Source organism: Solanum dulcamara, chromosome 9 (assembly GCF_947179165.1).
Source record: "Solanum dulcamara chromosome 9, daSolDulc1.2, whole genome shotgun sequence".
Taxonomy (NCBI): Eukaryota; Viridiplantae; Streptophyta; class Magnoliopsida; order Solanales; family Solanaceae; genus Solanum; species Solanum dulcamara.
Window position 1 is genome coordinate 29,480,756 of NC_077245.1, and position 16,168 is coordinate 29,496,923.

General features: G+C 37.8%; 1 protein-coding gene across 1 annotated transcript; it reads right to left on the reverse strand.

Annotated features, from left to right (window-relative positions):
* Positions 1-14,909: 14,909 nt before the first annotated feature.
* On the reverse strand, positions 14,910-15,866 carry LOC129903635 (uncharacterized). The gene has a single exon (XM_055979185.1). It carries the CDS (start codon positions 15,864-15,866, stop codon positions 14,910-14,912), a length of 957 nt encoding a protein of 318 aa, XP_055835160.1.
* Between the last annotated feature and the right edge of the window lie 302 nt (positions 15,867-16,168).

Genomic DNA, 16,168 nt, shown 5'->3' on the forward strand with positions numbered 1-16,168 from the left:
TATAAGATAATCAATAGGAGAAATTCCTTCTTTTGATTCCTTTATTGTGATTTATTTATATCAAGTATTGTATACCTCTAATCTATTTATTCTATGTAGATGGTGAGGACCAGAGACATAGTCACCGAGAATAAGGCTGTACCTACTACCCAAGCCCTAGTTTACGGGCGAGGTAGAGGACATGGTGGAGTTAGGGGTCGAGGCAGAGCAAAAAAAGCAACACCTTCTTGTGAACGATCTATAGAGCCATCACCTGAGCCTATGTATAAGCATGAGGATTACTTTGAGCAACAGATTGAGGAGCAGAGGCCAACCTAGCCTCCTACGATTCCCAATAGTGCTCCATTATTTTTGGAGCTATCGATTCGATTATTGGATAGATTGGATGTTGCTCCTACTTCTAGTGTTCTTCCAGGTTCTTGAGCTCTCCTATTACAATTGGTGCTATACCTCCAGTTCAAGTGTCTAGTGTTGGGTTACAAACTCAATGTTCTTCTTCAATGCCTTCTACTGTACCTCCGAGATTTGTAGCTCCGCAAGTTTCTGCTAGTGCCTCCATGTAAGTGTTTGAGTAGAAGAGTTTTGAGAGGTTTGTTCAATTGGAACCTCCCTGGTTTAAGGGTATGGTTGGAGAGAAGGATTATGACTTTTTGACTGAGTGCCAGGACATGCTGTTCAACCTGGAAATCTAGAGGCACATGGAGTAGCACACACTTTATATCAATTTGTGAGAGTGTCTAAGAAGTAGTGGACGTCAGTTCTTTCTCATAGACCTGTTGGTTCTCTTATGATAAGTTGGGAGCAATATTTTGAGGTGTTCCTAGTGAGGTTCATACCTTATAGCCTCCATGATTAGTGTAGGGATGAGTTTGGCAGATTGGAGTAGGGCTCCTTATCAGTATATGAGTACAAAGACCACTTTCATGAGTTGTCTCATTATGTTATCTCGTGTATTCCTACAGCATTTGAGAGAATGCATAAGCCGGTGAAGGGATTTGCCAATTATCTTCAGGAGGTTACATCCTCTTTTGTGTTATCTAGTGGTATCTTTCAAATTATTGTTGATCATTTCAGGAAGATAAAAAGTATCTGACCTGATAGACAGGGTGGGACTAAGAGGTTCCATTGACAGGGTCAGTTCAGTGGTCATTCCTCTAAAGGAAGAGAGTATTCGGGTCCAGGCACCCATGGTTACTAGGGAAGACCAGTCCAGTTAGCTATTTAGGGCTCAGATAGTATAAGCTGATCCAGATTGGGTTTGACTATTTATAGTGGTTCTTTAGGCTCTAGAGGATGTGCTGAAAATTTTGGTTATCCTCTATTATTTTGGGTCCTCGAGGCGATTATGTTCGCGATTAGTTTAGACATAAGGCTCAGGATTTCCCTATATGTGCTCCTTTTACTATGCAGCTGTTTGAGGTGCTTCACTAAGTGCTAGAGGTGGCTTGCCATAACCCAAATCTAGGCCATGATGTCTTTTAAACTAACCCCCGATTAAGTAAGCCAAATCCAACTAATGCAAAAGCAAAATCTCAATTTTATATAAATAATTAATAACATAAGAATATGGAAGTAATACAAATATAACTAAAGAAATTGGGTCAAATTATAGATATGTAAATATGATATAAAATATACAAAAGGCTTGAAAGTGACCAAAAGACGGACTGATGCTAGACCAAACCACGGACCTGGTGCCACCTATATAAGAGCTACTAACTACGAAAGCTAACAATATATGAATATACAAAACTGAACTAACTATCCAAATTACAAAGGCCAAACCCATCGGTGGCTCCCTAAAGTTGGCACCAACTTTCACTTAGACACTTAAACCAAGAGATGTTCATTTTAGACACCTCAAGTAAGGTCCTGATGTGTCATTTTGACACTTTGTGCTGACTTGGCATATTGCATGTGCTGCACCCATTTTGAGCGCGTGAAGAGCTTTTTTTTAATTTTTTTTTCTTGTTCTTGTTCTTCTCCATTTTCTAAACGTTTTCCTCCATAGCTTTGGACCTTGATTTTGTAATTTCATTGTCATTGCCTAGATCTAGTTTTTGTTTTTCTTCTATTGTTAATTAGTAATTGATTTTTTAAAAGTAACAATTCACAGCCAACATTTACTCTTAACATTCACCGTCAACATTTACTCTCAACGTTCTCAAATTTCATTTGCAATAATTAAGTTTTCTGAAAATGGTCTTAGTTTTCAGTAAGATCTGTGTTGAAACACCTAAATATGAATTGATTCAATCTACAACTGATTACGAAATCCGAAAATACCCAACAACTGTTATAGCTCAAATCACATATGATCCGACCCAGTTCTAAGACAACAAAGACGCCAGATTCGAGATACTAGTCAATTACATCGGCCTACTGGGTACTCTCTAAAATGCTAAATTTGAAAAAATCGCCATGACAACCCTTGTAATCACCAAATAGTCGGAGAAAATTGTGATGACTACACCAGTGGTGATGGAGAGAACAAAAATGCAATATTCAACACTTGATTTTAGCATTTAAACCTGGAAATTGGCAACATAAACTAACATAACAGTTAGTACTAACTAAGAATTGAATGAAAATCAAGAAACATTGAACTTTCATATTCTTACCTATGATTTTGATCAGTGGAATGAAGAAGAGAAAATGGTGTTGAAGATCAACTTTTGACCCTTTAAATCTTAAAGCTATATGATGTGTAAATAAGACAGTGTTGGCATAATATAATTAGTCAACTAATCCATGTGGATGAAATTATAATACACGCTCTTGACTCCAACTTCAAATTATTTAAAAAGTGTCAAAATGACACATCAGGACCTTACTTGAGGTGTCTAAAATGAACATCTCTTAGTTTAGGTGTCTAAGTGAAAGTTGATGCCAACTTTAGGGGGCCACTGATGGGTTTGGCCAAATACAAAATACAAGTCAGTTCAAAAGAGGGAATGTAGCAAGTTTCTAAATGCCGGGGGCTCACCACATTCCGGATCTAGCACAACTATGGATGATTAGGCGCACACTAGGGGTGGCTCAAACTGGGAGTTGCACCAAAACGATCTAGAAGCGCAGTATGAGTACCAAAACATGGGGTACTCAGTAGACATCATAGGCTGACTGAGCTCAAAAAGAATAAATATATAATAAGCAGCATGATTATACTAATAATAATAGGGGAGAATCATAAAACTACGATCTAGGAAAAAGGGGTAAGGGAAGATCATCCAATAATCAAGGAAATCCAACAAGTCATGTAATCACATTAGTAATCTCAACTCGTAACCTCGTAACATATCGGAAGAGTGCACAAATGTAAGCTTGTAGTTATGGATCAACACCCTCCAAAAGTATCATGACGCGCCCAGAATTACCCTCGAGCTCATTAATAAAAGGTTCGCCCGATATCATACCTCAAGCTCATCAACATTGAAATAATAACCTAGAATATGTATCAATGGGCCATCCAGAATTCATACCTCGACCTTGTCAAATAAAATAAAGTGTAGCCCCAAGTCAACAAAAAGGTCATCCAAAATCATACCTTGAGCTCATCAACCATGAAATACCATAAATAAGATATCACCGTATTTTCTTAAATTCTCACTTTTATTCATTAACCAAAAGTCTTATTATCTTCTTTTACTCTTTGTTTTAAAAAGGGTTTTAACACCGGCAAGGTAAATAAGACAAGTAGCATGTCAAAAATTATATATCACTCAAGTCGGGAAAAATTTCATCAAAGATGCCATATCATTAACCGGAGACTCCAGTGTACCAAATGCACAACCTTGGGCCCAACATTTTAATATCATAAGCAATCAATACATAAACATAAGTCAAGATCACAACAAGGGACCAACCAAAACCAAACAAGTCAACCAAGCATCATACGAAGTTCAAATCACCTAGGAGCAAGTTCTTGGGATCCTAAGTGATGTAAACTAGTCAAGATAACACCTTGACTAAGTTTCCAATGGGTAAATCCCAAAATAGATACTAATGATCATCATTGATTCCAAAATACTCAATATGATATCAACACCTAAATCACAAACCTAATCACATGTTACCACCCAAAATATATCAATTCCAACCAAGCCAAGTCTAACAAGAGGAAGCCATAACCTACCTTAAGGCCAAAACTGTACATGAACCATGAAACATGAGATTTTCCCTTTTGGGCCGCCTCTGAATGATGCCACTCCATCAAATTATCGAAGAGCACATTAAAAGAAAGCCAATGATACCCATATTATTAAAATTAAAAATGAAACTAAAAAAAAATCAAAATTTGTTATTGGGACGCTCGCATGAAATAGGAAAAACAACTCCTTCACAAGGTCCCAAATAGCTCAAGGAACCTGTGCTCCAAAAATGGGTATATTCCGAGCACCAAAAGAGCTCAAAATAACCCCACCAATTTTAAACTCTAGAATAGTAAACAAATGCAAGGAAATAATGAATTTACGTGAAACTTACAAGGCTTTAAGGATGAGAAATGGTCTCAAAACATCTCCATAAAAATCTCCAACTCACCGCAAGAATCAACAAAAAAAGACCAAGAGGAGCTCTCAAAATTGAAAATTTGCGAAGTCCCATAATGGGACTTAGCTAATGGAAACGGGTGTTAAATTTCCCTGAAACCATTGAAATTGCCCTTCACGATCGAGAGCTTGGCCACGTGATCGCAAGGTCCGATCCATCTAACCCATTGCGATTTCAATGGTCAATCACATGATCGTGATGTCCAGGGTCTCAGGACTTCGTGATCTTATACCCTTGGGTCGCGAACGCGATAAGTAAAAGTCCATAAACAGTAGTTCCGTTGGTGCTGAACTTTAGAAAAATGGGATTTTTTTCGATGGGGGTCCAAAATTCATTCAGTACCCCGCAAACAGAAACAGACTACTCTACCCAACTAGAAATAGGATTCCAGACTCAATGGGATCCACAGATTTTTCAACAGAGGTCGTTTTGTGGAAATGTAGATCAAAATCAACACTTTCCAAAGAAAGTATTCAAAATGCACAAACGGCCTAAAAACTCATTTCGAGCACCTTGAGAATCAAACCAAAGATCATTCTAAACCAAACTCGGTATTTCAGATCTAACCACGCTGGCGGAATATTCATTCGAGCGTGTTTACTCAAAATTTTGACTAAGCCAAACTTGGCCAAAACTTTCAAATTAAAATGGTAGATCGCACAAACTCAAAAAAAACACTCCAAAACCCAAACCAACCTCCTTGCTAGAATATAATGGACCTTCCGGATCTGATAGAACTATCAAAATTCTCATATGACACCCAAATCTCCAAATGTTGACTATAGTCAACTCTTTAAATCCTTAAGCCTCAATGATGGCCAAACCACCTCAAAACTCGACCGAACATCTAGGGGAGCGTTCTACCTATCCCAACATCACATAAGAGCTATAAAGAAGCTATGAAATAAGGTAAAATGGTAAAAATAAGAAAAACATGCAAATGACCTTGAAGGTCATTACATGGAACCCGGGGTGCCAATGGTGGAGCTCGAGGAGGCACTTATGGTGGTTCACAAGCTAGAGATGACCATCATTTATACTATGCTATATCAGGTAGATTTGAGACAGAGGCCTCTGATGCAATTATTACAGGTATTGTTCTGGTTTGCCACCATTCTACTACTTTAATATTATTTGATCTAGGATCTACCTGTTCTTACGTATCAACCTATTTTGATGTGGGTAGTTATTATATGTGTGAGTCCCTTGCTGTGTCTATTTTTGTTTCTACCCTAAATAAGTTAGTCTTTAGTGGTGGATTAGGTATACCGGGGTGCATGGTGATATTTTTGGATAGAGAGATCCGAGCAAACTTGATTTTATTAGACATCCTTGACTTTGATGTGATATTGGGTATGGACTGCTTATCTCCCTATCATTTTTTATTAGATTACTATGCCAAGACTATGACCTTAGCCTACCCTGATTTTCCTTACTTGGTGTGGAAAGGTAATCTGAGTTCATATCCTAAGGGGGTGATATCTTATATTCATGGTTGTCGTATGCTGGATAAAGATTGCTTGTCTTATTTGGCTCATGTGTGGGATATTACAAGGAGTCATCTCCTTTAGAGACTATAAGGGTGGTGAGAGATTTTATGGATGTATTTCCTATAGATTTATCGGGTGTTCCTCTTAACCATAGTATCGATTTTGTGATTTATTTAGAGTAGAGCACCAATCCTATCTCTATTTCTCCTTATTAGATGGCTCTGACAAAATTGAAGGAGTTGAAAGAAAAATTGGAAGATTTGTTGAAGAAGGCTTTTATTCGATGTAGTGTATCACCCTGGGGTGCATCAGTGTTATTGTCAAAAAGAAAAATTGTACTATGAGGATATGTATTGACTATCGACAATTGAACAGAGTCATCATCAAGAAAAGGTATCTTTTTCCACACATTGATGATTTATTTGATCAACTTCAAGGTGCATCAGTGTTCTATAAAATTGACTTACAATCGATATACCATTAATTGAGAGTTTGGGAATTTGATATCGCAAAAACTACTTTCAAAACTCATTATGGGCATAATTAGTATGTGATTATGTCCTTTGGGTTGACTAATGCCCCTTCTGCTTTTATTGAGTTGATGAATCGGGTATTTTTTCCTTATTTGTACTCCTTTGTAATTGTGTTTAGCAATGATATCTTGGTTTATTCCAAAAAATAGGATGACCATGTTAGTCACTTGAGGGCCGTACTTCAAAGATTGAAAAAGGAGAAGTTGTATGCATAATTCTCCAAATGTGAGTTTTGGATCGATTCTGTGGCATTCTTGGGTCATGTGGTGACCAAGGATGGTATTATGGTCGATCCGCCCAAGGTTGTAGTGCTTTGTGATTGAGTTAGGCCTACTTTAATTATTTAGATTCAGAGCTTTATTGGGTTGGCAGATTATTATCAACGGTCTATTTAAAGTTTTTTTCTACTATAGCCCCTTTGACTAGGTTGACTCAAAAGATCATAGCATTTTAGTGTAATGATGAGTATGAGGTGAGATTTCAAAGACTTACAAAATTATTGACTTCAGTACCTATTATAGCTTAATCCAAAGAGGGTGTGGCCTTCATTGCATTTTGTGATACTTCGGGTGTCGGTTTAGGTAGTGTATTAATGCTTCGGGTGTCAGTTTAGGTGGTTGGATCTATTGAAAGACCATGCTATCACTATTCTTTAATATCCAGGAAAAGGCCTTGAGTCAGAGAGCATCTAGCATGGGTAATTTGTCATTTCTTAAGGAGGATGAGAGGCATTTGGATTTGGAGGTTAAGTCATTGTCTAGACAATTGGTCTAACTTGATATTTCTACACCTCATAGCATTTTTGCCTTTGTGGAGGCTAGGTCTACTTTGATGTATCATATTCATACACATTAGTTTGATTATGACACATTGAGGAATATTTAAGATAGAGTGATGAGAGGTGAAGCTAAATCAACCTCTCTTGATCCCGAGGGAGTTTAGAAGATTAACGGTCATACTTGTGTGCCCAAGGCTTGTGACTAGGAAGAGGCTCTTTGTTCCAAGTATTCTATTTACCTCGGAGCAACAAATATGTTTCATGACTTAAAACAAAACTATTGGTGGTGTTTCATGAAAAGAGACGTTGTTCATTTTGTGGCTAAGTGTTTAAATTGCCAATATGTGAAGTATGAGCATCAGAAATAGGGTGGTGCATACCCATTCCCAAGAAGAAGTGGGGATGCATTACTATGGTCTTTGTGATAGGGTTACCCTTGACTTAGGTTAAGCATGATTCAATTTGGGTGATTGTGGATCGGCTGACAAATCATCTTATTTCATTCCAGTGAAGACTAGCTACAATGTGGAGCAATTTGCTAGGATCTATATTTGTGAGATTGTTCGGTTGCATGGAGTGCCTATTTCTTATATCTAATAGAGGTGCATAGTTTACCTTTTATTTCTGGAGTTCTATGTAGGAGAATATGGGTACCAAGCTTGAGTTGAGAAAAACTTTTCATCCTCAAATTGATGGTCAATCAGAGCAGACTAGACATGCTCCGAGCTTGTGTTATAGATTCTTGTGGTCATTGGAATCAGTCTTTTCCTCTTGCATAGTTTGTCTATATAACATGACCATTTCCCCACTTAGATGGTGCCATTTGAGGCCTTATATGAGAGGAGGTGTAGATCTCTCGTAGCCTGGTTTGATTCATTTGGGGTACAACTTTAGGGTACCAATTTTTTGAGAGATGCCATGGATAGGGTGAAGTTGATTCAGCAGCGCCTTGTGACTACCCATAGTGATAAGAAGAGTTATGCAGATAGGTATGCCCGTGATTTGTCATTTTCTATTGGTGAGCGAGTGTTGCTCAAGGTGCCTCCCTCTAAGGGTGTAATGAGATTCAGGAGGAAGGGAAAGCTCAGTACGAGGTTTATTGGCCCTTTTAAGTTGTTACAGAAGTATGGAGAGGTGGCCTACAGATTGGCCTTGCCCCAAGACTTTTATCTATTCATCATGTGTTCCATGTATTGATTTTTAATTGGTATCGACACGATGACTCTTATGTAATTTAGTGGGACTCTGTTGTTTTGGATCAAGACTTGTCATTTATGGAGGAGCATATTTCTATCTTGGATAGATAGACTAGATAATTTATATCAAAACATGTTGATTCAGTGAATATGCAGTAGAGGCACAAGCCTATTGAGGATCCTACATAGGAGGTGGACTCCGATATGCATCGTAGACATCTTCAAGTTTTTGCCCCTACAGGTACTTTACATTTTGTTTGAGAAAGAACGTGTATTTTAGTGGTGGATGATGTAATGTCCCAATTCTTGAGAAATTACCTTTCTATATAAAATGACCATTTTGCCATTCCCTATAGTGTTTTCATACTTTGTGATATGAGGGTGGTTAACATAGTTCTAAATGGGATTTTGGCGGTTTGAGGACTTGAGTGGAAATTTTAATTGATAGAGTTGACTTTGGTCAACATATTGATATTCGAGCTTTGAATTAGAATTCCTTCAGTTCTGTTACATCTGGAATGTCGAGTTTGGTCTAGTTGAACATATACTTAGATCTCGAGTGTAGCACCCCCTTTGGGAGGATGCCACTTACGAGACAAAAGGTAGTTTTACTTTTTTTTAAAAATCACAAATAGTCAACATCATTGCGGGTTCATAAAATACACAAAACTCGAATCAGTAATAATTACAAAACTATTATCCTCCTTTGTGCAAAATGACAAGACAACAAATAAACGCAGTACAAGCATGACTTGAGTTAAAAGCACACTCCAAAATAGCAAAACTAGTCATCCTGTACAAGTTACAAGCATATAGTTTTGTTTTCACAAGCCACATGTATCATGTACAAGTCCCCCAACATATTTACAAAAACTAGATGCATATGCAGATGTGATATTCACAAGGGCTTTAAAAATTCTACTCTAAATGGCCATCTTCATACCTCGTCCTGCACATTACCTACGATAGAAAACAACTATCGCTAAGCATAAAGCTTAGTGGTGTAAAACCTTTGGGCTTGAAGCCATTAAATTCTTTAATTCTCTTGTTCATCGAAGGTGGCTCAATAAGGTAAAGGTAAGCCCAAGTGAACAAGTATATCAAAGTATCGAATATAAACCTTGAAGAGTTTCAAAATCAGTATCAATATTCGAAGGCTCAAGTATCAAGAAACTTATAATTCAATTCAAAAGAGTTGTCAAATAATCAATTTTGCCCAATAAGTACGTCATGCCTTCACACTAAGCATAATCAATATCAAGATGGACTGAAGCCCCGAAATCAAGAAGGACCGAAGCCCATATCAAGAAGGGTCATCACCTAATATCAAGAGAATCAAGAACCATATTGAAAGTGGCTTTCCACTCGTACTCGAACATGAACGAAAATCCCATCGTCAAGACGAAATGTAAATCAAAAGTCAAAATGGGCAAGATACGAATCGAGAGGCATGCCAATATCGATGAAAATCACCGTAACAAGAAGGACAAAGTCCCATCAAGAGTGTAAAATGATCAAGCAATTCGTACAAGTGGACGGTTTAGCGAAAGTTTTGCAATACTTGAGATAATAGTCAAACCAAAATACAAAACAAGGAGCAAGGAAACAACCCATCAAAATATTTAAAATTTTAGAAAATAAAATATTTTAAGTACAAGTTTATACACAGGCCTTGGCATTTTAGCATATAATAGGTTCTACCACAACTCGATGAGCTCAATTCCTCTCCGCCATAGACCAACCAAAATACACTTCGTCAAACAGTTCCTCTTAGCTTGTATAAGCACATATAAACCTTAAATACACAATAAAATATTTACTTAAGTTTAAGAGTCTCATCATATCGAAACTAAACATGAAATTAATAAAAATCAGCCCAAACTATTCAAACCAAAATTCTGGACAGCCTACTATCATGTATTATTGCTCTGTTTCGAAGGGGTAAATGGGGGAGGTAGGCTTTATGGCCTCAAGAAAAGTTATATACATGAATCTTAGGGTCGCATACAATTTTGAATCACCCCTACAACAGTTCTGTACAAAAGATATGCTCAAAATACCAACAGCTATCCCCAAAACAAAATCTGGGCAGCACCTCCCCTATACTTCATCTCCTTTTTTCGAGTAGCTATAAGAAAAACTGGATTTTTAATACTAAATGAAAGTTATATCCCTATGAAATAGCTTTCCAAAACATCTTGAATCACTTGAAATGAAGCTTTACACAAGGAGTTATACTAATATTAATAACGGTAGTCATATCCAAAAACAGGTTTGTTACCAAGAACAAGGATGTCCTCGCTGCCCCAACTATAATTTTTACATTATTAAACACCACAATTTGATCGAAGAACACCTTAGAGAATTAATTGAAAGAATGTAAGAGTAGGGCTTACCTTTTTTCCGTGTTGCTGCTGTAGGTACTCTCTCTTATTCTCTAAGTTTTCCTCTCAAATATCTAAGTGTAAGGCTGAAAAATGACTTCTTAGTCATCTTAACATGTATATATATGCTTCCTTAAAGTGTGATACATGGCAGCCCCTAGGCGCTGCCACATGTCTAGCCTCCAAGGTGCCACCTCATATATGCACCCAATCTAAAGCTGCCATATGGCAGCATGGGGTCCACCCCAAGTAGGTGTGTCACCTACTTAGTCCAAGTAGGTGCATCACTGACTTGTTTCAAGTAGGTGCTATACCTCTTTTTCTCTGTTCCGTCGGTTCGTAATCTCGTCTCACTTTAAGAACCTATGTAATCCTTGCTACCTAAGTTCGACGTGTACTCAAGTGCTTTGCTATGTAATACATCCCTATCAATTGGTTACGTAGAACTTCACAAATAACGTGGACCACCTGACCATCTTCTAGAAACAACATAAAAATAAAATTGGGGTGTTACAACTCTCCCCCCTTAAGAAATTTTGTCCCGAAATTTACCTTATACTATCCTCAAAACAAAAGTGGATACTGAATTCGCATATCCTATTCTCGCTCCAAGATTGCTTCAGTGCCAGAATGATTCCTCCAAAGGACTTTTACTAAAGGAACTTTCTTGTTCGTAAGCTCTTTTGTCTCACGGGCCAAGATTCGGATAGGTTTCTCATCATATGTCAAGTTAGGACTTATCTCAATGGATTTGACAGGGAGAACATGAGATAAATCGGAGCGATATCTTCTAAGCATAAAAATATGGAATTCATTGTGGATTCTATCTAACTCCGGTGGAAGAGCCAGTTTATATGCAACTGGACCAACTCTCTCAAGTACTTGATATGGTCCAATAAATCGAGGACTAAGTTTTCCTTTTTGGCCAAATCTCATAATCTTCTTCCATGGAGAAACCTTTAAAAAGACCTTATCTCCTACTTGATACTTAATTTCATGCCTGTTAAGATCAGCATAAGACTTTTGTTTTTCTGAAGCAATTTTTAGACGATCCTTGATGACTTTTACCTTATCTTCAGTTTGTTGCACAATCTCAGGACCAACCAATTTTCGTTCACCAACTTCACTCTAGTAAAGAGGAGTTCTACACTTTCTCCCGTATAAGGCTTCATAGGGAGGCATTCCTATACTTGATTGATAGCTATTATTATAAGCAAATTCTATCAAGGCTAGGTGTCTGTCCCAACTACCTTCAAATTCCATAATAAAAGCTCGACGCATATCTTCCAAGATTTGAATCACCCTCTCGAATTGACCGTCTGTCTGATGATGGAAATATGTACTAAAGTTCAACCTAGTGCCCAAATATTCTTATAATCTAGTCCAGAATCTAGATGTAAACCTTGGGTCTCGGTTAGATACAATAGAAACAGGAACTCCATGTAACCTCACAATCTCCTGAACATACAATTCAGCTAGACGTTCAAGTGGGTATCCATCTTGATGTACAAGAAATGATCACTTTTGGTTAGCCTATCAACTATAACCCAAATTGCATCATGATTTCTTTGAGTACGTGGAAGCCCAAAAAAAAATCCATAATTATTCTTTCCTATTTTTACTCAGGTATCGACAAGGGTTGTAACAAACTAGTCGGGACTTGATGCTCGGCCTTTATCTGTATACAAACTGAGCATCTAGAAGTAAACTCCACAATGTCCTTCTTCATACCATTCCACCAGTAGTGTTCTTTAATGGTTTGGTACATTTTAGTACCTCCCGGATGCATTGCATATGGTGAAGTATGTGCTTTATTCAAAATTTCTTTTCTCAAATTGTCATATTTAGGGATACATTACCTGTTTTTATAAAGTAAAAAACCATCCTCCCTTAATTTAAAATCAAGCTTTTCTCCAATTTGAGCTTCTTTGATCAATTTCACCAGCTTCTCATCTAACTTTTGTGCTTCTTTCACCTGTTCAAGTAGAACTAGCTTGACTTGAAAACCGGCAGCAATAGAGCCATCAGAGTTAAATGCAAGAAAAGAATTCATGGCTCTCAATTTAACAAACAAAGGCAAGTGGCTTAGCGATAAACTAGCAAGGGCTTTACGACTTAGAGCATTTGCTACCACATTGGCTTTACCCAGATGATAATCGATCGTGCAGTCATAATCTTTAATGAGTTCAAGCCATCTACGTTGCCTCGAATTCAACTCTTTCTGTGTACCCAAGTACTTCAAACTCTTGTGATCAGTAAATATGTGACACTTTTCTCCATATAAGCAATGCCTACAAATTTTCAAGGCAAACACTATGGCAGCGAGCTCAAGGTCATGAGTAGGATAGTTCAGCTCGTGTGGTTTCTATTTTTGGGAAGCGTACGCAACCACTTTCCCTTTTTGCATCAAGATAGAAACCAAATCACGATGAGAGGAATCACTATATATCACATATTCCTTCCCTTCAGTTGATGAAGTAAGTATAGGAGCTGGTGTTAATAAGGATTTGAGCTTTTGAAAACTATCCTGGCATTTGTCATCCCATACAAACTTGACATCCTTCCTCAAGAGTTTAGTCAAAGGGGGGGCTATAATGGAGAAGCCTTTGAAAAACCTTCTATAGTATCCCGTTAAACCCAAGAAACTCCTTACTTCAGTTGGAATTTTAGGTGGTTTCCATTCAACAATAGCGTGAATTTTAGTAGGATCCACTTTCACACCTTCCTCCGCCACAATATGTCCCAGAAGGATACTTCACCGAACCAAAATTCACATTTAGACAGCTTGGCATAAAGCTTCTTCTCTTGCAGAATTTGCAAAACAATTCGAAGATGCTTTCTATGATCTTCATTATCCTTGGAATATATTAAATTATCATCTATAAAAACTACTACAAATTGATCAAGATAAGGCTTAAACACGCAATTCATCAAATCCATAAATGCCGCGGTAGCATTCTTCAACCCAAATGGCATCACCAAAAATTCATAATGGCTATATCGAGTCCTAAAGGCAGTTTTAGAGACATCATGTTCCCTTACCCTTAGTTGGTGATACCCAGACCTTAAGTCAATTTTTGAGAACAAACTAGTACTTTTTAACTGATCAAATAAATCATCAATCCTAGCCAGTTGGTATTTATTGTTAATTGTTACCTTGTTCAATTACCGGTAATCAACACAAAGCCTAAAAGTCCCATCTTTCTTTTTCACAAATAGCACAGGAGCTCCCTAGGGGGAAACACTCGGGCGAATAAAACACTCGGGCGAATAAAACCTTTCTCAAGGAGTTCTTGCAATTAATTTTTCAACTCTTTCAGTTCTGCTGGAGCCATTCGATAAGGCGTCATAGAGATAGGAGTGGTTCCAGGAACAACCTCTATGGGAAATTCAACCTTCCTTTCCGGTGGCAGTCCGGAAATATTTTCAGGGAAGACATCAGGAAATTCACACACCACGGGTATATCCTCAAGTCTTTGACCTTCCAGGTGTGTATCAAATATATGAGCAAGATATGCTTCACAACCTTGTCTAACCATCTTCCTTGCCACTACCGCGGAGATTATATTAGACGTCAATGATCTTTCACCTTGAACAATAATATGTGCAAGTGGAAGAGCTATAAAGGTCACATGCTTTGACCTACAATCAACTACCATATGGTATCTATAAAGCCAATCCATACCGATAATGACATCATAGTCTTGGAAAGGCATTTCAATTAAATCAGCAGGTAAGACTGGATTTTAAATCACCAAGGGACAACCTCGATAGATTTGATTGAAAATAACTTGTTGTCCCAAAGGACTTTGGACAAGCACCCCACAATCGAGTCTCACAGATTTCACATTTTCAAGAAATACCAATGATGAACAAACATACAAATGTGTAGAACCAGGATCAAATAATCTAACAACAATTAAGTCGAATAAGTGAAATTTACCAACAACCATATTTGCTCTATCCTGGTCATCCCTCTATCTCATCGCATAAGCTCGTACTGTAGCTCTTGACCCACCAGCTAGATTGGCTGCACCTGCACCTGTTGCTTGTGGATTTCTAAATATAGCACCTCTATTCCCTTGAGAAGGAGTGGTAACAGGTTTTTGAACTGAGCCTTCCGTGCGCGGAGAAGAAGTGGGGTTAGGATTAGGACAATCCCTCACCTTATGATCGAAGCTCCCACAATTAAAAAAAGCTCCAAAAACTCTTCTACAAGTACCAAAGTGATTCCTTCCACATTGTGCACAGGTGTGTATGCGAGTCTTATCTCGGCCATAGCTTAGAGTGCTGACAGTAAAGGAACTTGATCTATTCTGCTTATGTTGGGCTAACTTGCAAAAAGTATTAGCTTGGTAACTGTTAAACCTCCCCCTTTTAGATGGGCATCCCGAATCTGCATAAGCTTTCCTGAACTTATGTTCATTTTTACCAGCTTGTTCCTTGTCGATCCTTTCCCAAGTAAGAGCAGCTAAAACTAATTTACAAAAGTTTTCATGTTGTAGGACTACTACAGATTTTCTAATAGAATCATTCAAACCGTCTTTGAATTGACTATACTTATCTTTTTCGTTATTAATAATACCCCTAGCATAGCAGGACAGCCTAAGAAACTTCTGCTGATATTCAGCGATAGACATACTCCTTTGCTCAAAATTTAAGAACTCTTTTTTCTTTACATCATGATAAGCAGGTGGGACATACTTCTTATAAAATTCTTTCACAAAATCATTCCAAATAAGAACAGGAGGTTTTGCCCTGACATTCGGTATACTTACCCACCAATCATAGGCATCGTTTTGTAACAATGAGACAACATACTTAAATTTGGCAGTGTCTGAACACTCTAACAGCTCGAACACTCTTTCAATCCATTCCAACCACTGCTCGGCATCTATAGGGTCAACAGTGCCTTCAAACTCAACTCCACCCATTTTTCTTATTTTCTCAAAGTTTATTTCATCAGGGTCAGGCACTCTTCTAGCCATGTGATGAAGAAATTGACCATTTGTTTAAAAGGGGGATCAACAGCAGGAGCATTATAACTCATTTGCAAGTATGGCCCAACTCTCATACCCTGATTACTTCCCGTTTCGGATCCTCTTGTACTAGGAGGATTAGAATCAGAAAAATGTTCCCCAACCCCTTTTTGTAGATAAAGTTGGTCATTAGAGGTATTTAAACTCTCGCAAGCGACTTTCATAAGCCTATTAGAGGGTGAAGATGCCATGAATTG